This window comes from Acanthaster planci, unplaced genomic scaffold (assembly GCF_054643075.1).
Source record: "Acanthaster planci isolate LZ-2023a unplaced genomic scaffold, COTS_SCS Contig123, whole genome shotgun sequence".
Classification (NCBI taxonomy): domain Eukaryota; kingdom Metazoa; phylum Echinodermata; class Asteroidea; order Valvatida; family Acanthasteridae; genus Acanthaster; species Acanthaster planci.
In genome coordinates this window covers 8,897-36,749 of record NW_028257745.1, presented here as the reverse complement: position 1 = coordinate 36,749, position 27,853 = coordinate 8,897, and the positions used below count along the sequence as shown (strand labels likewise).

At 41.7% G+C, this 27,853-nt stretch overlaps 3 protein-coding genes across 14 annotated transcripts; 1 reads left to right on the top strand and 2 right to left on the bottom strand.

Annotated features, from left to right (window-relative positions):
- Positions 1-764: 764 nt before the first annotated feature.
- LOC147795220 (acetylcholinesterase-like) lies at positions 765-9,172 on the bottom strand. Its single transcript, XM_087132210.1, has 8 exons — positions 8,802-9,172; positions 7,936-8,095; positions 7,514-7,591; positions 6,944-7,062; positions 6,098-6,265; positions 5,048-5,646; positions 3,594-3,770; positions 765-935 (listed from the first exon to the last, which is right to left on the bottom strand). The coding sequence occupies exons 1-8, from the start codon at positions 9,135-9,137 to the stop codon at positions 821-823; spliced, it is 1,752 nt and encodes a 583-aa protein (XP_086988336.1). The 5' UTR covers positions 9,138-9,172; the 3' UTR covers positions 765-820.
- Positions 9,173-13,456: 4,284 nt separating this feature from the next.
- On the bottom strand, positions 13,457-18,787 carry LOC147795219 (putative RNA-binding protein 18). The gene is made up of 5 exons (XM_087132201.1): positions 18,696-18,787; positions 17,190-17,316; positions 16,608-16,703; positions 16,151-16,272; positions 13,457-16,010 (listed from the first exon to the last, which is right to left on the bottom strand). The coding sequence occupies exons 1-5, from the start codon at positions 18,773-18,775 to the stop codon at positions 15,851-15,853; spliced, it is 585 nt and encodes a 194-aa protein (XP_086988327.1). The 5' UTR covers positions 18,776-18,787; the 3' UTR covers positions 13,457-15,850.
- Positions 18,788-18,791: 4 nt separating this feature from the next.
- LOC147795218 (uncharacterized) lies at positions 18,792-27,853 on the top strand. 12 transcript variants are annotated; one of them, XR_015424062.1, is made up of 10 exons: positions 18,792-19,474; positions 19,968-21,812; positions 22,039-22,091; positions 22,390-22,491; positions 22,585-23,010; positions 24,656-24,708; positions 25,007-25,108; positions 25,202-25,627; positions 27,286-27,338; positions 27,642-27,830. XR_015424062.1 is itself a non-coding variant. In XM_087132203.1 (6 exons), the coding sequence occupies exons 3-6, from the start codon at positions 22,939-22,941 to the stop codon at positions 25,479-25,481; spliced, it is 507 nt and encodes a 168-aa protein (XP_086988329.1). In that variant the 5' UTR covers positions 18,792-19,474; positions 19,968-22,091; positions 22,585-22,938; the 3' UTR covers positions 25,482-25,655. The 12 variants fall into 12 exon arrangements, 2 of the variants coding, with proteins under 2 accessions (XP_086988329.1, XP_086988328.1); XR_015424057.1 differs by lacking the exon at positions 22,390-22,491 and adding an exon at positions 27,837-27,853 and having other exon boundaries at positions 19,968-22,091; positions 27,642-27,743; XR_015424061.1 differs by lacking the exon at positions 22,390-22,491 and having other exon boundaries at positions 18,792-19,195; positions 19,422-19,474; positions 19,968-22,091.

Here is a 27,853-nt window from a genome sequence, read left to right as displayed (position 1 = left end):
ATCTAAATGACTCTAATGTGAACTTAATGTGCTTCAGACTTTGGCTTTAAAAATTAATGAGATTTAACAGTCTTCATATTTATTAATCAAGCAGATTTGTTACCGTGTTTCAACCCTGCATCAATTGTTTATTTGGGGGAGGCATCCAATACTGTATCATATCCGAGCTGAGTGGTGGAGAAGAATGAGCCAATTGCCGGAAATACCTTTAAACATCGTTTCCTAACAGAAAAAAAAAGGTTGATGAGGTTCGACTTTTAGTGGGCAGTTCTCAAAGTAATAGCCGCACTGTGGTATACTGCTTCCAAATATTTTAAAACGACCAATACGATTTACTGAGAAGGCCAGGATTGAGAAAGTACGCCCAGTTCAGCAATGTTTGCGGTTCAGATGCTAAACGTACAGGCTGTCACTAGTATCTTTGGAGCTTGAAGTATTTTAGGGCTAAAACTCTTGGGCAAAGGAAAGAAACCGCTTTCCGCCGGACATGAAAGTTAATGCTCGCAGAGAAAGCTCCAGTTTTACCATGTCTAAAATTTGTTATTATAAATTATCAACAAACTTCACTGGAATTGAATCTTTTTTGTAGAATTCTAGTGGGACTCCAAACCGCACATTTGGACTAAGAATAAGAGACAAAAAGAAATACTGGAAAGCTTGAAGAAATCAGACGCAAATAAATCAAAGCACAATTTGAAACCATCTTTGGGATTTGAGTAATTAGAAAGAAATTAATCAAGCAGACCCAACTCTTTGTGCAGATGAAAAAAAAAGCCAGTACTGGCATGACTTGCCCTGCGGCCCATGCCACTGTACCATTTCAGTTGTGACCAATGAGCATAATTGTCAGGAGGTTGCCCGGTATTGGTAAGTTGTTCGGCTCCGGTAATTCATCCGTGATCTCTTGCTTGGATGGCACTTCTTCGTTGCGTTCACTACAGGTAAGAAAGGAGCAGAAAATGTTTGTTCCGTTACGTTACAGCACGATTATAAAGCGTTACAAATTACAATATTAATTAAGACGAAAACTTTGGAGACGTCGTTTGGGAAATTCATGCAACTGGAGTTGTTTAGATAAACCATATGGCTGATCCAATATTTTCTTTTAGCAATTTAAGATCCGATCCGACAACAAGCCACTGTAATTAAAGCAAACCTGGCGGGGTGGTGTTAAAATGAAATAGGTACCACACTGATAAGTGAGGCTAAAGTCGGTAAGGTTTTGCTGTGAGCGTTTCTTTTCCTTGGATAAAGCAAAGGTCAAGGCTACAAATTTGGACAATAAATTAATAACCTCTCAAAACTGATCTTTTCCTATAGGATAAACAGAACCCTCTCCGATTCAAGCCATGCACACACTCAATCATTTCCCTTGGCTATTTCACTATGCAAGCCAGCGCTTTTTCCTTTCTTTTTGTTTCCATGACCCCATAAAATGTAGAACCTGTTATGCAATTCAGGTGCCCATTATAATTTATTCATAAATACTTCAAACAGTCTCTCTATAGACCCCTCCATTAATAAATTCTAATTTATGTGTGCATGAGCATAAATGGCATGTAGAATCAACAGGCTTGAGCAGCCCATTGAAAATTTTTCACAAATTTTTCACTTTAGTCTTCGGAAAACCTTCTGAAATTATTATAGCTATTGCTTTCTGGCCTAAAACTATTTTACTCTGCACTGAATAAAAAAGCAGCCTTTCCTTTTTCCCTGAGCGCAGGAGGTTAAAAGAAATTGACAAGACTCCTTTCCGACCATGCCCAATTTGATAGTTATATAGGCCTACTTCTGGGTACTATGCACCACTCGTACTAAGCTGAATCGTGGGTTGAACGCAAGGGGAATTGCGGGCTAGCTTCACATTGTTAAGATTTGTTTTGCTAGGTATGTTGTCGGCCGGGAATTATGGATGATACGCTAACGAGTCGCACAACTGTTTTATAGCTCACACAGAAACGAACGCTACTGATTTCTTTCGCCTTCGTGAGCTTAAACGAACATTTATCGAGTTTTTATTTTGCTGTACAAAATTCCTCTCAAACCAGAGAGTAATAGCTGTAATGATTTTAGAGGGTTTTCCGAAGACTACAGTGAAAAAGTGCAGAAGCTGAGAGCAAATGACGCTGACAGTTGTGCCCCTGTACACTTTTCAATGGCAGGAATGGGCCGCTCAAACGTTTTGCCTCTACTGCCATTTATGCGCATGCGCACATAAATGAGAACGTATCAGTGGAAGTGTCTATTCAACAACGTGCAACTTGACCGTGTATTTATACAACCACATATGGACTGGCAATGAGGTAACTAAAGCACTTCTGTGTCCCCGAGGGACTGTGAGTGACCAGAAGAGGGTCTTATTTCCCGAGGCCGACAAAATCGTTTTGGTATAGCACACCTATTCCTGGTTCTTTATCCTTGTTGGCTGAAATAAGGGCACGTGTGGTTCACAAATGTGGTGTAGTACATGAAGTTAACTTCAACATGACTCGATTCGTGCCTTGACTTTGCGTGCGCGTCAATTCCAGAGACGAGTAGTGTGCCCGGTCAAGTACTAGGTTATACTACACCAAATACGCGTCCATAGAAAACAGGCAAATTAGACCGAAAGGGCGCTGTCTGTTGATTCTCGTGAAAAGGTTGCAATTGGACTCCGTTTTTTCAATTGAAATTCAAGCTTATGGCCAGAAGATCACTTTTCGTTTCAATTTTACGGGGGTTAGCCACGATTTTTTGTTTTCTTCGCTCTCCGTAGATACCCCCAAATATTGGTAAAACTATGCGCTCAGCTATGAATGTAGCCGCCCGCCTCTATCCAGAATAGGTCCACAATTTGGGGCTTTTTGTGAAAGAAATGTCCCGAACTGGAAAATATCAGTCCCAATTACGGGATTTATAGAAATATTTCTGCGATCCCTCCTGATTATGGCATGTCTTATTGTAAAAAATACCCTTGGGATCACAAAATGTTATTAATGAGTTCGCACGCAGAAATACGACCATTTGGTGGAATGCACCTAGTCTTGAAAAATCTTTCACTAGTTATTGCGCCCTCTGGAGGTTGAAAAGTTGAATCTAAACAGTTAAAACCCTGGAAAAATTATTTTCCTTGTTGAGTATAGCAACTTAAATTAGACTAGCTCAAGGGACACTAAAATGAACGTTCAAGTTGTTTGCAATTTCTGAAGTGCTACTGAAAGTGGAATTAAAACAGTTTAAATCCCGAAAGAATACTTGTCTAGTTTGAGGTGTGTTATAAAATACATATGGACTTGGCAAATTCTGTCACCAGTGCACGCCCATGCCCTCTCGGGCCTGTGAGTGACCACAAGTGGGTCCTATTTCCCGAGGCCAACATAGACGTGCACTAGTCACCTCATTGCTAGTCCATATGCGTATAATATTAGTTCATCAAAGCCTTTCATTTTATTTCATTTTCTACCCTGTTTAAAATTCAAAAGCCACCCTTTAAAGAGGCAACCCTTCAGTACACCCATCACCCACCCACCCAATTTCCTGAAAGCTAGATCCGTCCCTACTTTAATCCGTGTAGTTTTTGTATTAAGACGAAAAGCAGAAAACAGTGAGTATACCTGGGGACCATCTGTGGGAGTTGTACGTTCCAGAGATAGCACTCGTCCTGTCGGAGACGCTGTCTATCGACCATTGACGGCGATAAGTCTTTGTAGTATAAGGTCTGTGCGTTGAACTTATGCCATGTCTTGGAACTGACCCTTGCTACACCTCTCTTACTTTCCATGTTAGGATTGCTGATATAATGCAAGAATACAAGTGGTTGTAATTATAAATGGATACAGACAAAAGGGTTTGACGCAGGATTTTGAGAATAGACGCCAGGCAAAGTCAGGTTGGTATGGGCGTAAATCTCGGGTGATGGGAGTATAATCCTTCAGGTGTTGAGCGAAGTATGGGCTATTACAGTGGCGTAGATTTAAGCCGGTAATTGAGGGAAGCGGGCTGGGGAATTGTAGGGGGACTGACTTTTCCAGCTGCGTATTTTCTTTTCCCAAACAAAATCCGACGTTTTCAAAAGAGGGGGGCCTTCTGTGCTTTTTGCATTATTCATAATTTTGTCCAAGGCTTTTAATAATGAGCGGTTGTATAGTGAGTACAAGAGTATTAAATTCACCAGAACTTTGCAACGAATGTGTGGATTGGTTGGAAATACTCCCAACTTAAAATCCTCCGTCTCAGGTTCGAATCCTCCCTATTGCCTTTACAATGTTTTTTTAAACTTGTAAATCACAAGTGAGAAGGGAACATTTTCACCATAAATTTTGTTTGTGTGGTCAAGAATGATGAAAGATGTACATGTGTTACATGAACTTATATCAGAATAGCGTGGCATTTTTAAAAAGTTCTCCTTTACTGAATGCTGTTGATTACATTTTGGTAACTGGGAAGTCCGAAATGTCTTCACAATGGGCCTTATTTTTTTCTCAGCATGAAAAGGGGGATGATTCAACACCTCCTCCCCATCAAAAAGTGAGGGGATTATGCTCCACCCCCGGGATTTGCGCCATGGGCTATTGCATCATTTACCCACTTTCTTGTGGCCATAAATATGCCGGTGTAATGTAAGATTTTCTATAAACGTAATACACACTTCTGTATTACGAACATACCGCACTCTATAGAGTAATATGGTGCCAGTCCCCCGCCCCCAACAGACCTTCCAATTTCCCCCAATTTCTGACACGAATGTACGCCACTCATTGATGGAGAAAAGAAAACGGGAATGGAAGCTCCAAAACAGTGTATCCCTTGGTATAATTTTCGTACATAGAGCGACTGATAATCGTTTCACACTAGGACTATTCAAGTCCACTCTAGCCAGGTCTTTGCAAATTGTGTTGTCTGAGCATAGTAAGGTTATCTCACAACATAACACTCTTATACAACGAACAGCTGAATGTAAACTTATCACACTCCAAAATGTTCATTCTGAGTGTCTTGATTGGAAAAGGTCACTACAACCCACCCCCGCCCCTTCATTCCACAGTATGAAACACTATGCTTTTCTTACCCAGTTTTGGCAAAGTTGGTCCAGTATCTCATCATATCTGCCGACATATCAATCTCTTCCTTTGTCAATGAGACTGGTCGATCTAAACCTTGCATGAATGCGCTGCCAAAGACATACGCGAGGTCATCACCGTGAGGAACAGTATCATTTAAAGGTAGGGGCAATAGATGGAACGACGAAACATGGGTCATCTGGTACAAGTAGGTATTGGAGTTGGCCGAAGCAAAGGCTTTAGCGACAGCATCAGCTGGGCAGACGAAGGCCTCGTCGCCAGTCAGACTCGAAAACGGCGAGAAGTAATTTAACTGACCTGGGTCCACGTAGTGTTGTCGGATCTGATCAAGCATCGCCTGGTCGTGCTTGATGTAGACATAGTCACTGAAAATCGCATTGAAACTTTCCTCGGGGACAAAAACGGAGCGGAAGGCTTCAAGTGCTATCAAGGCACCTTCATCCCTCATGGTACCGATCATAACATCGGTCTTCTTGAACTCTCCACGTTTGTACAGCTCTGCTGGATTTCCAGTGAGAAATTCCCCGTCGATAGTAGGCACAAACGGGATGATGTTAGTCTTTGCCAAAAAGGTGCCAAATAATATCTGCAGGAAAAAAGTCTACAATTGACAAGGTTCTGGTCGAAACGGGATTTCGACAAGTGCAAAATCTTCACATAATCTGAAACGGAGGAAATGACAGTTTTGTCAATTGGTCGTAAGTATCAGTATCAGGATTTGTTAGTGATTTATCATACTTGCGCACATTTTACTGATTATTAAGAACAACGATTGGCTAATGCAGCAACTTTGTGGTACTTCTGGTTCCATTGCAACACCGTGTAAATGGGCGTGGTTTCAGCTACAACATCACGGTATGGTAGTAAGACGAAGCGTTCATTAAAATTTGTTTAATGTCTATTTGTAAGCATGTGGTCAAAATAACTTTTAATCTAAAATGTGATATGTAACACTATCCGTATGATGAATTTTAAGGCTAATACGAGGACATTGATTTAAAGATATTGTATTTTTACAGGAAGGCTTTCAGTCTTACAAAATCCATAGCGAGCATGAGACCACTTGTTGATTTCTGCTTCAGGCAACTGAGAAGGCTGGAACTGCTGCTAGATTGCCCACACAGAGCCACCCGACCGAGTTTGAAAGCGTGGTCCCGAGCTGTTGTTGGGTCTAGTACACTCCAGGGAGAGGAGGCTGTCCCGCTCTGAAGAAAAAGAAATTACACGGGAGAAATTAATCACTAATTGGCAGCCAGAAAGAGAACACGTCTGATAGCTTCGTTGGTCGTAATCTCATTAAAAAGTCCAAGGGAAGTGATTTTCTCAAAGCATTTCTTGAAAAGTCACCTTTGTGTCCTATTCACGCAAATTTCACACTTTCTTTGTGGCTTCGTGATGGTAAGGTTTGTACATTCTTTAGCAAAATGCATTGTTCTTTCAAGAGGAATCCTTAATGTTACGGTAACTGAAGCACCAATTGGCCAGAACTTTGGACGTTCCTATTTCTCAAATACTGTTTTGGAGTTACCAAATAAAAGAATTCCAAGGGGGAAAATCTACGTTCATAATTTGATCAAGAGAACACCCTAAAGATGAACAGCGTCGACTGGAAATGGCACCATATCATCGGTGCTTTATTTTGCTGTGGAAAATGACAACGCTTTGGTAAAATACCCTTTCAACAAAGCCAATAGGGGTGTTTTGCAATCATGAAAAAGTGTCATGTAAGAAATATTTAAGAGAAATGTATAACAATCCTGAGGATAAAATCGTCCATGGTGCTAATTTCCTTTCCATGTCTGCCTCTACCCATTATTCTAAAATTCCTCTGTATTCATCTTAGACATTTGGGAACGTATTGTAAGGCACCTTTGTCAACATACCTGCATGATAGCCCTGTTGTAGAAACCCCAAGATTGCTTAGCTAATGTCATGAGACTAACTGACGCAGACCCAGCACTTTCTCCAAAGATAGTGATCTTATCGTCGTCCCCTCCAAAATCTGTGACGAGATTCGGTAAATACTAGAAGATAATCCTCGGAGGGAGCAGTCACAAAAGAACTCTATCAGTGACTCATCCAGCGGGGAGGCAGGCCTCCTCCCATTGTTTCAGCAAATATTAATGATAATTTATCGATTAGCATCACAACCCTATAACAAACCAACACCACGAAATAAAAGCAAGGATGTCGGGACTCTGAGTAAAGCTTTTGATACATTTTCACCCCAACATCATGTTGAATTAGACCGAAGCAGCATTCGCTTTTGAGTCATCCCTCAACTCCAACACCCCGCTGAACTCCACATATCATTAGTGTGAACAAACAACGGTTTCTCACAACAGGTGAGCTTAAGGTTGAGAGGAAGATTTTTTTTAGATTAATCACTAACTTGTGCATTTCAAAATACTTGGTCTGGTTTTCATAACGGCAGTATTTTCGTCTGAACTCACCAGCTATGTGGTTCTTGACCCATTTCAATGCTTCCAGTTGATCCCACATTCCATAGTTACCAGGGAGTTCGTTGTCCCCTGCAAGCAAGGTTTGGTACGAAATCCAACATCAGGATTGGATACAGATTAAAATTTTTATGGGGGGGGGCCTTAGTAACCTGAACGGAATAAATGCTGTGCATAATTATTGGCTACTTCTTCTGCTACATGTTAAAATAATATTTCAGACATTCTTTTCGGATCGCAAGTACTCAAAATAGATTGATGGAACAAATAACAACGATGTAATCGTTTTTTTTTTTCTCAATTAATTTTATCGAACATCATTGTACACAAGTTGGGTCAGTCTAATGAGAATTTGTGGTTCATTATTCTGCCCCCTTTGGTACCCCATTTGTACCTTGGTAAATAGTCAAACCAACCTGTGCTGAGGAAACCAAACACGCCCAGTCTGTAGTTGAAGTTGACGACAATGACATCATGGTAGGCTGCCAGGGCTAGGCCGCTGTAAGTCTCCATTGACCCGGAGCCCGATATGAACGCTCCTCCGTGGATATACAACATGACGGCAGCCTTTGATGGCTAAACAAATGTGATGTTATATGAGATACACCACTAAAAGTGAACTTGAGACACAAGTACGTATAGAGGCTGCTCTATTTTTAATTCTTAAAACTATGACTGGCCATCGGTACAAAGTAGCAGAATAATTCACTGAGACATCGTGTTAAAAACGTCACTCAGCTATCACGATACAAGATGATGAACATCTCGGCTACAAATGTGAAGTAAGAGAAAACACCACTGTTTTTATGACGAGGTGTTGTGTATGCTTACACTAACAAAGGGTGTTTGTCTGCAAACGTACGCTACCAAACACCGATGTTTTTCAACATGAGACAAACTGTTTTTAAAAGATATTCAACGCCCCCAATAACATGGTGCCCACGCAAAACTGAGGGGTTCTGATGCCTGCCGCCGGATTAAGGTGCATTTTCATACGCGTCTCAACATATGCGCCAAGCGTTGCGTCTGTCATTGCTCCCAGGCCGATTTTGACGTGTGTATGGAGACGTGTTTTGTGTTTGTGAGAGTGAAACGCATGAAAGCATCGCGTACAATGCGCACGTACCCAAAAACGTACACGTGGAAAGGCGTCTTTAGCTTATATTTTAGTGTAGGTCATTAAGGCATTCAATGCAAGTAACTCGTTTGAGAAATATGACACAATAAAGCTCTGAGCATAATCAACTTCATTCTGTCGCTTTAATTTCAAACAACTACTCACCCTTGGGTTAGGTACCCATATGTTCATGAAAAGACAGTCTTCGCTGGCGGCTTTTGAACCTGGCTGAGGGCAATCCGCCCCGAATTGAGAAGCGTCAAAGTCACCAAACCACGGTTTCTTAGGTTGGGGCTTGCCGAAGCGCTCGGGCATCTCAACATATGGAATACCCCTGTAGACATCGACATACGTATCTATGGAAGGGTAGGAGTGATGCTGGAAGTGAACAGTTTCGCCTACTACAGCACCGAGACCAGAGATGCTGACTCTCGGTCCATCACACTCCACGCTGAGGGGACCTACTGCAGCCACCGTCAGAACAGCAAGTAGACGCAGCATCGTTACCGTGATCAGAACTGTTTACATATGTCAAAGCAGTTGTCGAAGAATTTGCTGAAAATGACTCTTATGAGGGCTTTTATAACATTTTACCAAGCTTGCAGTCTATCCGGCTTGGTGATAAGAACAACGGATGAATAAATCATTCCTCCGACGGTTCGTCAACTTTAATTACCAGTAATTAGTTTAATGAATGAGGAAGCAGCCAAAGAGAGAATATCGGTAAATACCTGCGTACGATTCCGGTGAGTTGTGGCACGGACTACCCACTCTGGAATGGCATGCAGCTGGTTGGCAGACTATCCGGCTTGGTGATAAGAACTTCAGATGAATAAATCATTGATCCGACGGTTCGTCAACTTTAATTACCAGTAATTAGTTTAATGAATGAGGAAGCAGCCAAAGAGAGAATATCGGTAAATACCTGCGTGCGATTCCGGTGTGCAACTGGTTGACAGACTATTAATCTCTTCTACCTCAAAGACAGGTGTCTAGGTCAGAATAGTCGGAACCTAAAGATGCTTGACTGATAAACCTGGGAAGGCCTCAGAATTTACTGGCAGTGGATTTGAAGAATTGGACGATAACCCATTTGAATTGTTTGTGTCATTAAAGTAATGGTTTACCAGACAGTAAGATTAATTAGCGACATTTCAACGCTAAGCCTGTACTTTCTGCAACGTCCCAAGACCATAGTTCTGGAGAGCTGTCGTAAGGGGCCTGGTTACCGCTGCTGTGCTACATCAACCCCTCCTGTCATGACAAACGCTAAACTGATCAAGGTACACGTGAATGGGAGGAATATATCCCCAGTTCCTCACAACTAAAATTCTCAAATAAAACAACTAATTAGATTTTGCTTTTGGGGAACACGACAAATAGATTCGTATTAAATATCTCCTTTCTATAATGGTCGAAGTACCAAAGGGAAACATTATGTCCCCACCATAACGAAAGTGTACGCGTTTTTTTTCCCTCTTTTTTAGCGGGGAGGGGAGAACACACTTCCCCTCAAAATTCATGCTTTCCTCTGTCTTGCCTTATAACTTTTGATCAAGAGTGTAAAGAAGATTGAAAAGCAAATTAATGCCTTCAATCGCCCATTCACTTTACTTGTCTATTAGTAACAAAAACATTCAACGGTTTTTCCACAGAAACCAATCACCGGGCTATGCGGCTGGGCTCATTCCTTTTTTCCTGCCTCGACTCGGCCTCTGATTTCCCCTTCAGTGGCGGACAGACCGCCGTCTCTGAGCGATTGGCTGGGGGCTGGACCCCTATTCAATTATAGTATGAGAATGTACCGGGACAACGAGAGTAATGGCTTTTAAACCACTCTGATGTTCAGCATAACGGCTGATCTATTTATCTCCACTTTCCACACATCAAAAAGCTGGGCGGCCCATACACACTTCTGCTCGGTAGCTGGTGAAAAGCTATTTGAAATACAAAAGCGAAAACCGTTACAAATAACATGCTAATTAATGCACTGTGTTCTGAACTCTAGTTTCGCAATCATCAAACATATCCATGGTGCAACAAACCGTGCCAAATGCTGAAATAAAAAGATATGGTCTTGTTACCTTCTCTTGCATTTTCCGTCATTTCCTGGTCGGTTACAGGGGTCCCGAATCGGCTGGACCCTTCCAAATTAGATAATATTCGAGGTTGTTCCCCCCCCCCCCATTTTGCCACCTCCAACTTTTCGCTAGTAACATTTATTTCATCATCAGATACGTCCAGAAATACCGGGTATTGATTTGAGTCATTACTTAAGGGTGATTCAACATTATCTTGAAATGAATTTTGAGTCAGATATATGGACAAACCGTCATTACTGGAATACATTATGGTGGAGCTGGCACAGACCGACAAGAAAGTACGATGCAGAAGGAAGGAAGTTCGACAGCAAATGACCTGTATGTTGTTATTGTTTTAATGGTGCTTTCAGCAACTCAGGCTATTCGCGCCAGTAACTGTACGTTTATTCATACACTTTATTAATCAGCATCACATTACGGAGTTAGGAAGAAGGTCCAGTTTTAGAGGCAGGAGGAAACCGGAGTACCCGGAGAAAACCTGCGAGAGCGAGTATGGACTGGAAACCAAATGCACTTAAAGCCTGGGCCAAGGCGGGACTCAAACCCGGGCCTCATTGATGCAATTGACTGTCATGACTCCAGCGTGAAATTTGTGGCGAGTGCAGTGGCATGTTTGTTCGACTTTGTTTATGTAACAGTGGAGGGCGTGCGGGCCATTATAGGGCAAATGGGACTTTCAATAAATTTGGGGTCTAAAAGTGTGACTTTCCCCTCAACTTTTATCATCATACTAATCCCATTTCCCTTCCCTTGTAATTTTTATTTCAACAGAAAACTTCCCAATGTAGCAAATTAACAGCTACAAACACGATATTTTCTAACCCAAAACTGTATTTCTTCCAACATTCCCAATAAAAACTTAGAAACCAATAAAGTAATTACACGAAAAAGTAAAAAAGGTCCCCACAAGAACTTCTTTTACTCGTCATTCCTCTTCTTTTCACCCTTTCCATTCTTTTCAAAAGATGAAATAACCAGAACTTCGCTGTTACTTTTGTCATTTTTCAAGACATAATGGTGCCAAAAACCCGAAACAAGTACGAGAAATGTCAATGAAAATGCAAAATAAATATTCAACTGTCTCTTAGTGGGCGGTGTAGTAGTACCAGAAGCAGGGGTCGATGCAGAGGGGCTGGTGGCAAGAGTCGCACTCGATGTGCGTCTTCTTTTGCTGCCCTTGGGAAGAGCAGAGGACATATCGCCAATAGCGGTAGTCACCGTAGCTGGTCTTCTCCAAGGAAATGGGAAAGTGGAGTTGGTGGCTGGTGGAGTATCTTGCTGGGGTGGGTACTCGGGTAAGGGTTCGTTGAAGAGAAGTTCGAGTTGCAAGCGAAAGTAGAGGAAGGAGAGGCGGTGACCAACAGCCTGGTGCACACAGTAGCTGTTCACCAGGGTCAAGTCTAGCAAGTAGAAGAACAGCATCTTGTACCACTTCAGGAACTTGCGAGTTTGTCTGTGATTAGCCGCTAGCTGGTCGCTCTGTCAACGCCTTCCATCAGGGCGTTGTACTCGATGACGCAGGCTGGTTTTTGCTTTTCTGGGCCCTTCCAGTCTCGCTTTCCGGAGCCACTGAAATCTGCTGTATGCATAGTGGAGAGCATACGGATGTTCCGCTTGTCTTTCCACACGTTACGCTGTTACGCTGGCTTCAGCAACTTTCCTTCTTTGACTTTGAGCTGAAGTACAGACAAGGGAAGAGCAACCAGGCACCAGACGCGCTATGCCGATTGCTACCACAGACACCAGAGACTGAAACTTGGGGAGGAGCATAATTTCTCATCATGTGCCCTACGAGCAGTGACAGGAGACGGTCTCCCTCAAGGATTGGAGATGCCCCCTACATTAAGTCGTGAAGTCCGCATTGCCCGCTGTGAGGGAAGTCTGTGCCTCCCGGTGTACACACCGACAGAGTTACAACGACTCCAGAGTGAAGATGTGATCTTGGGTACGCTTAGAGAGTATTCGGAGAGAGGTAGACGGCCAACAAGACGGGGGGTGAGAGAGACCAAAGACAGGTGACTTCGAAAACGTTGAAAGATCGGGTCCTGTATCGCTAATGTGCATTGGAGGCAAACACTGTGTGTGACCGACTTGTTGTGCCAGCCCGACTTTAAGAAGCTGTCCTACGTGCCTTCCATGATGGCAATGGGCACTTTGGGCACACAGGATCATGAAACTTCTACAGGAAAGGTGAGAGAGTAACTGGTCACAGCGTCCTCGTTTGGTGGCAGGTTTGAGCTTCACACTTTCCAGTGCCACCTTGCCACCGGTCTGGCCATGTTGCTGATCAATTCAGATAGTCTCTTGATTTTTCTCTGTACAACCCTCACTTCATTGGAATTTTGATTACGAAACTTTAAAAAGTAAGAATATGGGTTTGATTACAAAAATACAAGCGTCAGTAATTCCGCCATGATGGCCCCCCCCCCATGTACGATTTTGCATCTATTTAGGGAGATTCCATGTGAAGCATTCTTTACGGAGGCTCTGCACCAAAAAAGGAGCCGTGTGCTGTTCATGGACTAGAAATATAAGTAAAGGATTTTTAGAGCTAACGTGACCTTGAATGAGGAAACTGGGTGTCTCCAATTGTTGTTAGCCTTAAACTAGGACCCGTCATTTTCAGAACATGGATGGCAGGCCTTTGTTTAAACATGTACATGTAATAATCTGTCACGTGAATTTATGTATTGTGTATTTAGGAACAGACTACACACATCCAGGTTTGAATATTTATTTATTCTGTGGCATTTAATGAACTGTTGGAGCGAGTATCATCTTTGGATACAATGTTGAAATCAGTGAGTGTAGCACTGCAACAGCTGCTCGGGCTGTTACTGAGTCCATACCCGTCACAAACTTGGGCTTGTTCAGTGTTTATATGCTGTATTTACACACAACGGTGGGGCTCAAAACCAATATTACCGGCGCATTTACCGCTCTCTGCCTCAATCATCTCACTCCTTGGTGAAAATGAAAAGCCTGTTTGATATAAAGTACGTGTAAATGGCATGCTCCCTGGTTCCTCTTGGGGTTGTTTCCTGAGTCATTATTCAGTCTTAAATTTTCCTCTCTTCATTTCTCTTGGTTTCTTTCCATGCTATTTTGTCAACTGTTGGAGATATCACAAGTAACTTTTAAAGTCACAATTTCCCCTCTGTGAAAAAAAAATTCTATTTCTGAAACCTTGTTTTTGCGACATTCCTAGTTTAAATGGACAAATTTGCAGTCTGTTTGCAGCTATTTCCAGGGTGGTTTGCGATACAGTTGTCATTGCAATCTGGGGGATGGAAAGATTTACATGTACATGTACCAGGAAATTTTAAAGACTGGGCTAACATGTATACTCCTTGAATCTCCCAATTTTGCACCCAACAACAGCATAAGACATATGGCTGAAATTTACTCCCTGTTTGTACCAACGCCTAATGTTCTTTGCAAATGCATCAGCATTGGGTGTTTTCATAAAAGTACACTGCCCAATGGCAATCTCTTCTGTTGCCACTTAAATGAAAATCTCACTCATCGCACAGTCTATCTATCGGGAACAATTTACTTCACCAGAGCTCAGTTCGATGTTCACCTGAACTTGGTACATGTACCCTTGTCTAGGAAACAATAACAGCAAATTATTTTCAAATGGAACCATCATGAGGAGTTCAACCGGTAATAATTACTGTACAATCTACATTATCTATCAGTTTATAAAGAGCACAAGTGTAGATTGAATGTACTTATACGCTCTTGTGCAACCTTGAATGTACTGCTAAGGGCCATATGCCCAGGCCACTGACCACAAAACATCTCTGGTATGAAATCCACCTTAGTGGGACTCTTTGGGCTTGTTTATTCAAATAAGGGATAGTACTCGTCCATATATGTACTTTAAAGGGAGCACATGGACTCTACATGTAAAAAAAAGCTACCCAAAATTACACATCTATTCGATCCAGCTCTTTGAAATCAGACCTGGAGACCAAAATCTAAGCAAATTTGAAACCTCAATTTAGTAAATGACGGATGAGATTTCTTATATGCCAAAAAAGAGGAAAATGTACAATGTGACAAAAATGCAATGAAGTGCAATTCACCATGACTCGGCACTTTTTAAGAGAAATTTCAATCCATTTTTAGGTTGGGCAAAGATTTTTAACATTTTATTAAATATAGTTGGTCTTAAATATTGCAAGAACATCATCTAGTCAGTTCAGAAATAAAATTCCAACCTTTTTGAAATTCGGTACACCCTAGTGCGTAATCCAGATGTGAGCATCAGTCTGACCAAATCCTTGGACATTAAACGAGAGAGGGCGGGCACATGCTAACGGTCTTGCATTTAGCTTACTATGGTTATGGAGATAATCTGATCAATACAGGCAAAAGGCCCAGCTCGCCCTCACTGAATTTCTTAATCATTTAGCTTAAACAGTCCGTCAAATTTATTAGAATGCTTAGGCATGACTCTATTCAAGGCTTTATTGACTTCATGCCTTTATCCAGTTTTTCTTTGAGATCATCCCCAAGTTTTGGTGAGTTTCATTATTCTTCAAATGCAGGAAATGTGACAGGAACTTCTTATACATTGTACTTTTTAACTTTGCTACTTGGAAGCACCCTGGTAACATGCCATAACATTAACAGCAGTATACATGTATAAAAAAAGAAGCCTAAAAGCAATTTGGACATCAATTGCTTCACATCTAAATTAAAATCCTTAACAAATTGCCTGTACATGTGAAAAGGTGAAAGGCTTATGACCCTCTCAATGCCCATGTCCAGTTAACTCTGAATATACCCTGCTGCGTGCCAATGTTGAGTGAGCATGATAGGGAAAACACGATCCAACTACCTGGAGAACAGGTACCTTCAATGGTTTTTTAGCAACCAAGCAGACTGAATTCTCCAGATAATTGTGCTGATGTGATGAGTAACGTGAGGTGTCACCAAATTTTCTCAAACCAATCCACAAAGATGAAATGCAAAACTAATTGAGACTGCTTCAGTCTGTCCCTGCAACTTCCAAGTATACCAGGAGTTAGTCACAGAGCACTATGGAGGGTAGAATAATACACATGTAATATTGCACCTGTACAAAGTGAGTTAATGCTTGTGTCACCTCTTCTTGTATGGTTTAAACCGCTTGTCAGAGTGTCCTTGTCTGCTGGACTTGCCTCTTGCTAAACCAGGGAATGTAGGGACAACATTGAAGTCAGCGCTGGCATTCTCCATCTGTCTCAGTTTGTTCTCAATGGCTCGGATCTTTGCATCATTGCTGTCCAGGAAAACCAAGCACAAAGTAAAGTTTAAACAAAAGGGCACAACATTTAACACCTATCCTATATGGAAATTTCCTGCATGTAAAGATTTTGATATGAGAGTATTGGTCATTTTCAGTCAGGTCATATCGCTCACCTATTAATCACTACTTGTTTCTTCATACTTGAGCCTGGAGTAGTTGATTGGTGGCCCCCAAAGCTGCTTGGCAGTTTGTCAGGAGCTAGAGAAGTTTTCTCATCTTCAATTGGTTCTTGTGTCTGAAAATTACAGCATAATACACTGAATGTACTCTCATATTGTATAACTCCAACAAGACAGATTTTGATTTGACACTGAAATCATTGGGTAAGAATGAATCAGACTTATCAAAGTCCTGAAATACGTAACATCTCTTGGACTAATTTATCACTCTGTAGACAGAAATTAAGATTTTAGCCTTCGTTTACATATAATAAACTCCAAGAATGCAGCTGTACTGAAGCACATCCAATTGCCACAGGACCACTATATACAACAGTGAGTGCCTTTGTGCCACCCATAAAACACAACAGGTTGAAATGCCTATTTGAAGTATAAAACCTTGTACATGTACCTTGAAGTTCGGTGTCTGTGAATGGGCCCATTTTACTGCAAGTCTCTTGTTCAGAGCAAGTTTACCATCAAGCCCATGTATGGCCAGCTCAGCTTCCTGTGGATAACAATAAAGACACTATTGACCATTGACCACTATTGACACATTTCTTATGATATTCAACAAAATCCAAAGTTCTTGATCGATGCCATTCATTTAATTTTTTTAATTTCATGATGACTGCTGGGATTAGATCATATATAAGAACTCACACCTTCACAACACAAGGTAATGAAATAATCATGTTATCCTAATTTTTCAAATGTATGTAACTTTTAACACCCCCAAGAAAGGATGTCAGGCTAAAAAGCTGACAACTGCATGATGAAAACAAGACGTAAGGGCAATCATACTGTCTCAGCTCTAATTGTGGACACAGGATCTGCCAAGCATTAGGGAATAAATGCTCAGCCATTATGCAAGTATTCATGCAGTGGGCTTTTGCATTATTCAGTGTGTGGAAAAAAACTCATCAATAAAATGAAAAAAATAATATGTTAACAAAGACTTAGTAAGCATTAGAAAAATTTTCGTATAATGTACCTCTTGTGTCTTGAAACTCACAAAACAGTATCCCCTTGGTTTCCCTTCGCTTGGACCTGTCTTGTGGAACAGAAAGTCAAACTGGGCAATTTCACCGTAGCGTCGCAATAACTTCAGTAGGTTGAATCTGTATTTCAAGATTTAACAAATAAAATAATGAAATGTAGAAGGAGATTAAAGCAACATAGCAAATGCTTGCACATGTATACAAGTACACACAAGGACTTCAGATGCAACAGAATTCCTTTAATCTGTTGAGAATAAAAGCTTTGAAAAAGACAGGCTATTACTTTGTGGACAAATGAGCACTTTCCATTCCATCATGAGACTTTTTAAAATTATAATCCACAGCAGATTTAAATTTGTCAGAAAAAATTAATTAGACGGACGACTTTTCCCCATCTTTGTCAAACTGGCATTTATTTAGTTTTTGCATCTTAAGTCTTTGTGTGTACATAGCACAACTGGAATGACGTAGTTGTCACATGATAACCCTAGTCTACAGCTTCCGTTTCTTTGAAACCTTCCTAACCACATCGACTGATCCAATTCCCTTTGCACACTGCCGCCATAGGCATGCAGAGCCTTGAACTGCCAGTTTGTACAATCAAGTCAGAATTGCTTTGTCCAATTCCATGGTATAAGAACTCACGCAGCATAAACATCATACACAGGAATCACTGAACTGGCTATATTTATTGTGTAAAGCTGCCAAATCGAGGTTCTGCATGCCTATGGCGGCAGCATGCTCAGACCGAATAGTATTAAAAACATTGCCCTTTTTTCCTTCCCACAATGCCTTTCTATCATCGTGCAAAATCACCACAGACAGATAAATGAATAGACAGCCTGTTTGCGCATACTGTATAACCGTGATTTTGAAAAGTATGGGCAAATAATGGGCAAAGCCTTGGGCGAAGCGATAAATGGTAGTGCGATTTTTGCCCAATATGCACAATGCACTTACATTGCCTACATTTGTTTACATATGTTCCCAAAATATGTTCACTTTTTTACTCTTTGGGACTACTATCTCTTATTTTAAAATGCAGCAATGCATCATTTTGAATCTATGTGGGCCAGATTGGGTAAACATTGTACATGAAATCTGGCCCAACATTGTACGTGACGTGTACTGTACAGGCCTACACCAAAGATAACAGCACCGCTTATACCGTGCGAGTTAGTCATGCTACATCAGGGGGGACCACTGAGACCGGGAGACTGCTGAGACCACCACACTGGCCCTAACATGGATGACATGCCCAAAGATCGTATAGCCATAGCACCTACGCCGCGCTACATGTACTACTACGGCCGCAGCGCAGACTGTACGACATTGAGTGACATGCGTAGTCTAGTCACACGGTACGAACGTTACCCGAGTCCGGGCAGCCAACCCTCTTTATACCTGCCGTTTTAACGTTTTATTGGCCTAGTTTACAAGTATAATGGGAAACTCGAGTACTTTCACCCCAAACTAATCTGTCTGTATCTTGTCCTTACTCTGATATTTTTTCGTCGATATTTCCAATCCAAAGCCTTCTCCGTTCAGTTTTATCGAACGGACTCACAGTGGCCGCCATTGTAATTCACAACCATTATGGGTGCACCCTGGTAATTAGGCCAGAAATATGTCCGCCGAGCTCATTAATAAAAGTTATACACTCAAAATATTCTATATTAGAGGGTCCTGAGAGACATGGAACTGAGGAATTCAAGAAATAAGAGACTGGACCTCTGGGCCGGACTCAGGGCTTCCAATTCTGAGCAATTTGGATGCAATCGGGTTTAAAAGTGGCACTATTTGAGCCATTTTGCTGAGGGAGGGTTTTTCAAAATGGCTACTTTTCTGGACAGGGACATTTTCTGCATTTTAGGGGTGGTCTGCTTCTGGTGAAAATTTCTCAAAAATTCATTGGTCAACCCCCCGAAAATTGAAAGGAAAATGAAAGAGGACATGTGGAACATCATTTTTCTGTGCAGCCTGAACACCTGTGAGAGTTGTGAGTATTTTTAAAAGATTTGTGAAGTATGGGGATTTATCACTGCTGTCTATGGGAATTTATTTGTAGTGGTGCACCCTATAGATCCAGAGAATGGTGGCGGCCATTTTGTTTTGATGGGGATTTAAAAAGATGTTTTTGCTGCTTTTTCGGCACATTGAGATTAAATTGAAGCAAAATATAACAGAACACAAAATAATTTGCACTCTGTACTTTTGAATTCCAGGTTTTTATTGACAAGAGCAGAAAAAACAAGCACAGTGGAGTAAAGGTTTACCGGTAAGTGAACCACCATACACTATGGAAAAGGTTGAGTCATTCGAAACATTCTAGTTTCTGCTTGCTGTCATTTTTTTCTTCCTGGCTAGTTTATTTATATAATTATTGAGATGGAAACCCAGATACATATTTTTGTAGTGAGATAAAATCAAGTAAATCCGAATTTTCTGCTTGGGAAAATTTAATTTTGACTGCTAGAAAGTCGAGGATATAGAGGGCGGGCAGCATGTCGGGACTGAAAGTTAAAACACACACAGTGCATTAAGACTGACGTGACTGAACTAAAACTTGTCTGCAGCCTAATAAAGTGGACAATTTCAACGGTTGCCTTGCCAAAAGGATGCTTGACTTTGTCATTCGCCACAGCAAGCGGCGTCTTTCCTGCAACCCTGCACTTCACGTAGGTTTTGCACGATTGCTCTTGATCTGGTTGCATGTGCCCATTTTTGTGACAGTTTCACCGTGTTCACGACATTTGTTGATTTATTTGCAGGACATTCCTTGAAGGGACAGTTGTGTCCATTACTGATAAGAGCCTCCTTCCATCAGCTGTTGAAATTCTGTGTTGTACAAACCCCAACATTTCTCAGTCGGCATCAACGTGGGCCAGCCATCAGAATCAGGATTTCCTCGCTCTGTGGTGTACATGTGCATGTATGCATGAGGACAGCATTGCAACTAAGTCCACTGCAGAAGGCTTGATGTCAACAAACCGCCATGCTGCTCGTACCCCTGTGATTGTCCGTTGGACTCTGGCACTCGAGTTTGTCTGAGAAATCGTCTCGGCAACATCGGGACGGAGCAGCGTGACATCCTTAAATTGTCAGCACTGCATTGGACTGGTCCCATGAAGACTCATCTCATCTCTGGCAACAACTACTTCCTATTTACTCCTGTGTTTGCCTTATATAGACTGTTGGTGAGTTCATCTGAAATGGACTGTAAGTTTGACAGGGACAATTTGTGGCCATTCTGACACCAGCCTTTGCTCCATTTGCAGACTGCACATTCCAATCAACCCAGTATTGCTGCAGAACTAGTTGGCTGTGCAAGTCTGATAAATTTTCTCCTGTGTGTGAGCATCTGACAAAATGCATGTGGCCACACAGACTCACTGTCAAACTCCATAATAATGAACGCAGAGCACATCAAATATACTTTACAAGCATGACATGGAGTAAGATTTCTTTTATTTTATTAGGGTGTGGTGTGTATGTGGGGGGGGGGGGGAAGATAGGTCAGTAACCCAGCTAGTACAATTGTGGCTAGGCTGTGGTGGGGGCAGGGCCTGGGAATCATATATCCTCGGCTTGTAGTTTATAGAATTGGGCAGCCACGACCAGGGATTAACCCTGACATTTAGTACTGAATCCTCTGATTTCAGTATGTTTTTACGTACACCAATGCATAGCATCAGTGTCCATTGTGTAGAGCTGTTGATCTTCTGTTGGTGTTTCTTGTTGCAATAAATTGAGAAAGAGCCAAAATACCAGAGAGCCTGATGTCACATTATCATCTGTAACATACAGAAAGTCCCACATACACTTTCCAAAGTCCAACTGTGCGGATAAACTTATAATTAGAACCCTCCCCCTTTCCACACAGGATCCGCCCCCAAAGTGGGCATATCCACAACACAATGAGCCCAGATTGACCGCAAAATGGAATGTTTGTGTTAAAGAGGGAAATTTTGTCTAGATTTGGTGAGGGAAGAAAAGAAATAAGCACCCTCAAGATGCACAAGGCATGCACACAGGCATGCAGTTTTCCTATTCAAATCGTGCAAAATGGCATAGCCATACCCTTATGCGTTTACCCCTGCGGTTTCTCCCAGGGGCAATATTTTTCAATTTTTTTTTTACATAATGACTTGGGATATATTCTGATTCTCTTAAGAGTGCTGTTGTGTCACAATGTGAAAGTTGCCCGCTATTATAGGGTGCACCCTGGTAATTAGGCCAGAAATATGTCCGCCGAGCTCATTAATAAAAGTTATACACTCAAAATATTCTATATTAGAGGGTCCTGAGAGACATGGAACTGAGGAATTCAAGAAATAAGAGACTGGACCTCTGGGCCGGACTCAGGGCTTCCAATTCTGAGCAATTTGGATGCAATCGGGTTTAAAAGTGGCACTATTTGAGCCATTTTGCTGAGGGAGGGTTTTTCAAAATGGCTACTTTTCTGGACAGGGACATTTTCTGCATTTTAGGGGTGGTCTGCTTCTGGTGAAAATTTCTCAAAAATTCATTGGTCAACCCCCCGAAAATTGAAAGGAAAATGAAAGAGGACATGTGGAACATCATTTTTCTGTGCAGCCTGAACACCTGTGAGAGTTGTGAGTATTTTTAAAAGATTTGTGAAGTATGGGGATTTATCACTGCTGTCTATGGGAATTTATTTGTAGTGGTGCACCCTATAGATCCAGAGAATGGTGGCGGCCATTTTGTTTTGATGGGGATTTAAAAAGATGTTTTTGCTGCTTTTTCGGCACATTGAGATTAAATTGAAGCAAAATATAACAGAACACAAAATAATTTGCACTCTGTACTTTTGAATTCCAGGTTTTTATTGACAAGAGCAGAAAAAACAAGCACAGTGGAGTAAAGGTTTACCGGTAAGTGAACCACCATACACTATGGAAAAGGTTGAGTCATTCGAAACATTCTAGTTTCTGCTTGCTGTCATTTTTTTCTTCCTGGCTAGTTTATTTATATAATTATTGAGATGGAAACCCAGATACATATTTTTGTAGTGAGATAAAATCAAGTAAATCCGAATTTTCTGCTTGGGAAAATTTAATTTTGACTGCTAGAAAGTCGAGGATATAGAGGGCGGGCAGCATGTCGGGACTGAAAGTTAAAACACACACAGTGCATTAAGACTGACGTGACTGAACTAAAACTTGTCTGCAGCCTAATAAAGTGGACAATTTCAACGGTTGCCTTGCCAAAAGGATGCTTGACTTTGTCATTCGCCACAGCAAGCGGCGTCTTTCCTGCAACCCTGCACTTCACGTAGGTTTTGCACGATTGCTCTTGATCTGGTTGCATGTGCCCATTTTTGTGACAGTTTCACCGTGTTCACGACATTTGTTGATTTATTTGCAGGACATTCCTTGAAGGGACAGTTGTGTCCATTACTGATAAGAGCCTCCTTCCATCAGCTGTTGAAATTCTGTGTTGTACAAACCCCAACATTTCTCAGTCGGCATCAACGTGGGCCAGCCATCAGAATCAGGATTTCCTCGCTCTGTGGTGTACATGTGCATGTATGCATGAGGACAGCATTGCAACTAAGTCCACTGCAGAAGGCTTGATGTCAACAAACCGCCATGCTGCTCGTACCCCTGTGATTGTCCGTTGGACTCTGGCACTCGAGTTTGTCTGAGAAATCGTCTCGGCAACATCGGGACGGAGCAGCGTGACATCCTTAAATTGTCAGCACTGCATTGGACTGGTCCCATGAAGACTCATCTCATCTCTGGCAACAACTACTTCCTATTTACTCCTGTGTTTGCCTTATATAGACTGTTGGTGAGTTCATCTGAAATGGACTGTAAGTTTGACAGGGACAATTTGTGGCCATTCTGACACCAGCCTTTGCTCCATTTGCAGACTGCACATTCCAATCAACCCAGTATTGCTGCAGAACTAGTTGGCTGTGCAAGTCTGATAAATTTTCTCCTGTGTGTGAGCATCTGACAAAATGCATGTGGCCACACAGACTCACTGTCAAACTCCATAATAATGAACGCAGAGCACATCAAATATACTTTACAAGCATGACATGGAGTAAGATTTCTTTTATTTTATTAGGGTGTGGTGTGTATGTGGGGGGGGGGGGGAAGATAGGTCAGTAACCCAGCTAGTACAATTGTGGCTAGGCTGTGGTGGGGGCAGGGCCTGGGAATCATATATCCTCGGCTTGTAGTTTATAGAATTGGGCAGCCACGACCAGGGATTAACCCTGACATTTAGTACTGAATCCTCTGATTTCAGTATGTTTTTACGTACACCAATGCATAGCATCAGTGTCCATTGTGTAGAGCTGTTGATCTTCTGTTGGTGTTTCTTGTTGCAATAAATTGAGAAAGAGCCAAAATACCAGAGAGCCTGATGTCACATTATCATCTGTAACATACAGAAAGTCCCACATACACTTTCCAAAGTCCAACTGTGCGGATAAACTTATAATTAGAACCCTCCCCCTTTCCACACAGGATCCGCCCCCAAAGTGGGCATATCCACAACACAATGAGCCCAGATTGACCGCAAAATGGAATGTTTGTGTTAAAGAGGGAAATTTTGTCTAGATTTGGTGAGGGAAGAAAAGAAATAAGCACCCTCAAGATGCACAAGGCATGCACACAGGCATGCAGTTTTCCTATTCAAATCGTGCAAAATGGCATAGCCATACCCTTATGCGTTTACCCCTGCGGTTTCTCCCAGGGGCAATATTTTTCAATTTTTTTTTTACATAATGACTTGGGATATATTCTGATTCTCTTAAGAGTGCTGTTGTGTCACAATGTGAAAGTTGCCCGCTATTATAGGGTGCACCCTGGTAATTAGGCCAGAAATATGTCCGCCGAGCTCATTAATAAAAGTTATACACTCAAAATATTCTATATTAGAGGGTCCTGAGAGACATGGAACTGAGGAATTCAAGAAATAAGAGACTGGACCTCTGGGCCGGACTCAGGGCTTCCAATTCTGAGCAATTTGGATGCAATCGGGTTTAAAAGTGGCACTATTTGAGCCATTTTGCTGAGGGAGGGTTTTTCAAAATGGCTACTTTTCTGGACAGGGACATTTTCTGCATTTTAGGGGTGGTCTGCTTCTGGTGAAAATTTCTCAAAAATTCATTGGTCAACCCCCCGAAAATTGAAAGGAAAATGAAAGAGGACATGTGGAACATCATTTTTCTGTGCAGCCTGAACACCTGTGAGAGTTGTGAGTATTTTTAAAAGATTTGTGAAGTATGGGGATTTATCACTGCTGTCTATGGGAATTTATTTGTAGTGGTGCACCCTATAGATCCAGAGAATGGTGGCGGCCATTTTGTTTTGATGGGGATTTAAAAAGATGTTTTTGCTGCTTTTTCGGCACATTGAGATTAAATTGAAGCAAAATATAACAGAACACAAAATAATTTGCACTCTGTACTTTTGAATTCCAGGTTTTTATTGACAAGAGCAGAAAAAACAAGCACAGTGGAGTAAAGGTTTACCGGTAAGTGAACCACCATACACTATGGAAAAGGTTGAGTCATTCGAAACATTCTAGTTTCTGCTTGCTGTCATTTTTTTCTTCCTGGCTAGTTTATTTATATAATTATTGAGATGGAAACCCAGATACATATTTTTGTAGTGAGATAAAATCAAGTAAATCCGAATTTTCTGCTTGGGAAAATTTAATTTTGACTGCTAGAAAGTCGAGGATATAGAGGGCGGGCAGCATGTCGGGACTGAAAGTTAAAACACACACAGTGCATTAAGACTGACGTGACTGAACTAAAACTTGTCTGCAGCCTAATAAAGTGGACAATTTCAACGGTTGCCTTGCCAAAAGGATGCTTGACTTTGTCATTCGCCACAGCAAGCGGCGTCTTTCCTGCAACCCTGCACTTCACGTAGGTTTTGCACGATTGCTCTTGATCTGGTTGCATGTGCCCATTTTTGTGACAGTTTCACCGTGTTCACGACATTTGTTGATTTATTTGCAGGACATTCCTTGAAGGGACAGTTGTGTCCATTACTGATAAGAGCCTCCTTCCATCAGCTGTTGAAATTCTGTGTTGTACAAACCCCAACATTTCTCAGTCGGCATCAACGTGGGCCAGCCATCAGAATCAGGATTTCCTCGCTCTGTGGTGTACATGTGCATGTATGCATGAGGACAGCATTGCAACTAAGTCCACTGCAGAAGGCTTGATGTCAACAAACCGCCATGCTGCTCGTACCCCTGTGATTGTCCGTTGGACTCTGGCACTCGAGTTTGTCTGAGAAATCGTCTCGGCAACATCGGGACGGAGCAGCGTGACATCCTTAAATTGTCAGCACTGCATTGGACTGGTCCCATGAAGACTCATCTCATCTCTGGCAACAACTACTTCCTATTTACTCCTGTGTTTGCCTTATATAGACTGTTGGTGAGTTCATCTGAAATGGACTGTAAGTTTGACAAGTTTGACAGGGACAATTTGTGGCCATTCTGACACCAGCCTTTGCTCCATTTGCAGACTGCACATTCCAATCAACCCAGTATTGCTGCAGAACTAGTTGGCTGTGCAAGTCTGATAAATTTTCTCCTGTGTGTGAGCATCTGACAAAATGCATGTGGCCACACAGACTCACTGTCAAACTCCATAATAATGAACGCAGAGCACATCAAATATACTTTACAAGCATGACATGGAGTAAGATTTCTTTTATTTTATTAGGGTGTGGTGTGTATGTGGGGGGGGGGGGGGGAAGATAGGTCAGTAACCCAGCTAGTACAATTGTGGCTAGGCTGTGGTGGGGGCAGGGCCTGGGAATCATATATCCTCGGCTTGTAGTTTATAGAATTGGGCAGCCACGACCAGGGATTAACCCTGACATTTAGTACTGAATCCTCTGATTTCAGTATGTTTTTACGTACACCAATGCATAGCATCAGTGTCCATTGTGTAGAGCTGTTGATCTTCTGTTGGTGTTTCTTGTTGCAATAAATTGAGAAAGAGCCAAAATACCAGAGAGCCTGATGTCACATTATCATCTGTAACATACAGAAAGTCCCACATACACTTTCCAAAGTCCAACTGTGCGGATAAACTTATAATTAGAACCCTCCCCCTTTCCACACAGGATCCGCCCCCAAAGTGGGCATATCCACAACACAATGAGCCCAGATTGACCGCAAAATGGAATGTTTGTGTTAAAGAGGGAAATTTTGTCTAGATTTGGTGAGGGAAGAAAAGAAATAAGCACCCTCAAGATGCACAAGGCATGCACACAGGCATGCAGTTTTCCTATTCAAATCGTGCAAAATGGCATAGCCATACCCTTATGCGTTTACCCCTGCGGTTTCTCCCAGGGGCAATATTTTTCAATTTTTTTTTTACATAATGACTTGGGATATATTCTGATTCTCTTAAGAGTGCTGTTGTGTCACAATGTGAAAGTTGCCCGCTATTATAGGGTGCACCCTGGTAATTAGGCCAGAAATATGTCCGCCGAGCTCATTAATAAAAGTTATACACTCAAAATATTCTATATTAGAGGGTCCTGAGAGACATGGAACTGAGGAATTCAAGAAATAAGAGACTGGACCTCTGGGCCGGACTCAGGGCTTCCAATTCTGAGCAATTTGGATGCCAATCGGGTTTAAAAGTGGCACTATTTGAGCCATTTTGCTGAGGGAGGGTTTTTCAAAATGGCTACTTTTCTGGACAGGGACATTTTCTGCATTTTAGGGGTGGTCTGCTTCTGGTGAAAATTTCTCAAAAATTCATTGGTCAACCCCCCGAAAATTGAAAGGAAAATGAAAGAGGACATGTGGAACATCATTTTTCTGTGCAGCCTGAACACCTGTGAGAGTTGTGAGTATTTTTAAAAGATTTGTGAAGTATGGGGATTTATCACTGCTGTCTATGGGAATTTATTTGTAGTGGTGCACCCTATAGATCCAGAGAATGGTGGCGGCCATTTTGTTTTGATGGGGATTTAAAAAGATGTTTTTTGCTGCTTTTTCGGCACATTGAGATTAAATTGAAGCAAAATATAACAGAACACAAAATAATTTGCACTCTGTACTTTTGAATTCCAGGTTTTTATTGACAAGAGCAGAAAAAACAAGCACAGTGGAGTAAAGGTTTACCGGTAAGTGAACCACCATACACTATGGAAAAGGTTGAGTCATTCGAAACATTCTAGTTTCTGCTTGCTGTCATTTTTTTCTTCCTGGCTAGTTTATTTATATAATTATTGAGATGGAAACCCAGATACATATTTTTGTAGTGAGATAAAATCAAGTAAATCCGAATTTTCTGCTTGGGAAAATTTAATTCTGACTGCTGATAAAGTCGAGGATATAGAGGGCGGGCATGCAGCATGTCGGGACTGAAAGTTAAAACACACACAGTGCATTAAGACTGACGTGACTGAACTAAAACTTGTCTGCAGCCTAATAAAGTGGACAATTTCAACGGTTGCCTTGCCAAAAGGATGCTTGACTTTGTCATTCGCCACAGCAAGCGGCGTCTTTCCTGCAACCCTGCACTTCACGTAGGTTTTGCACGATTGCTCTTGATCTGGTTGCATGTGCCCATTTTTGTGACAGTTTCACCGTGTTCACGACATTTGTTGATTTATTTGCAGGACATTCCTTGAAGGGG

Excerpts from the sequence above, each read along its gene's own strand:
- LOC147795218 (XM_087132203.1), top strand. The coding sequence starts at position 22,939 with ATGAAGACTCATCTCATCTCTGGCAACAACTACTTCCTATTTACTCCT. Across the intron at positions 23,011-24,655 it reads TTGCCTTATATAGACTGTTG|GTTTTTATTGACAAGAGCAG; the intron begins GTGAGTTCATCT and ends TTTGAATTCCAG. Across the intron at positions 25,109-25,201 it reads CCTGCAACCCTGCACTTCAC|GACATTCCTTGAAGGGACAG; the intron begins GTAGGTTTTGCA and ends ATTTATTTGCAG.
- LOC147795220 (XM_087132210.1), bottom strand. The coding sequence starts at position 9,137 with ATGCTGCGTCTACTTGCTGTTCTGACGGTGGCTGCAGTAGGTCCCCTC. Across the intron at positions 7,592-7,935 it reads GTTTGGTTTCCTCAGCACAG|GGGACAACGAACTCCCTGGT; the intron begins GTTGGTTTGACT and ends CCTTGCTTGCAG. Across the intron at positions 7,063-7,513 it reads GGTCAAGAACCACATAGCTG|ATTTTGGAGGGGACGACGAT; the intron begins GTGAGTTCAGAC and ends ATCTCGTCACAG.
- LOC147795219 (XM_087132201.1), bottom strand. The coding sequence starts at position 18,775 with ATGGCGGCCACTGTGAGTCCGTTCGATAAAACTGAACGGAGAAGGCTT. Across the intron at positions 16,273-16,607 it reads CACAGACACCGAACTTCAAG|ACACAAGAACCAATTGAAGA; the intron begins GTACATGTACAA and ends TGTAATTTTCAG. Across the intron at positions 16,011-16,150 it reads AAACAAGTAGTGATTAATAG|CAATGATGCAAAGATCCGAG; the intron begins GTGAGCGATATG and ends TTTCCTGGACAG.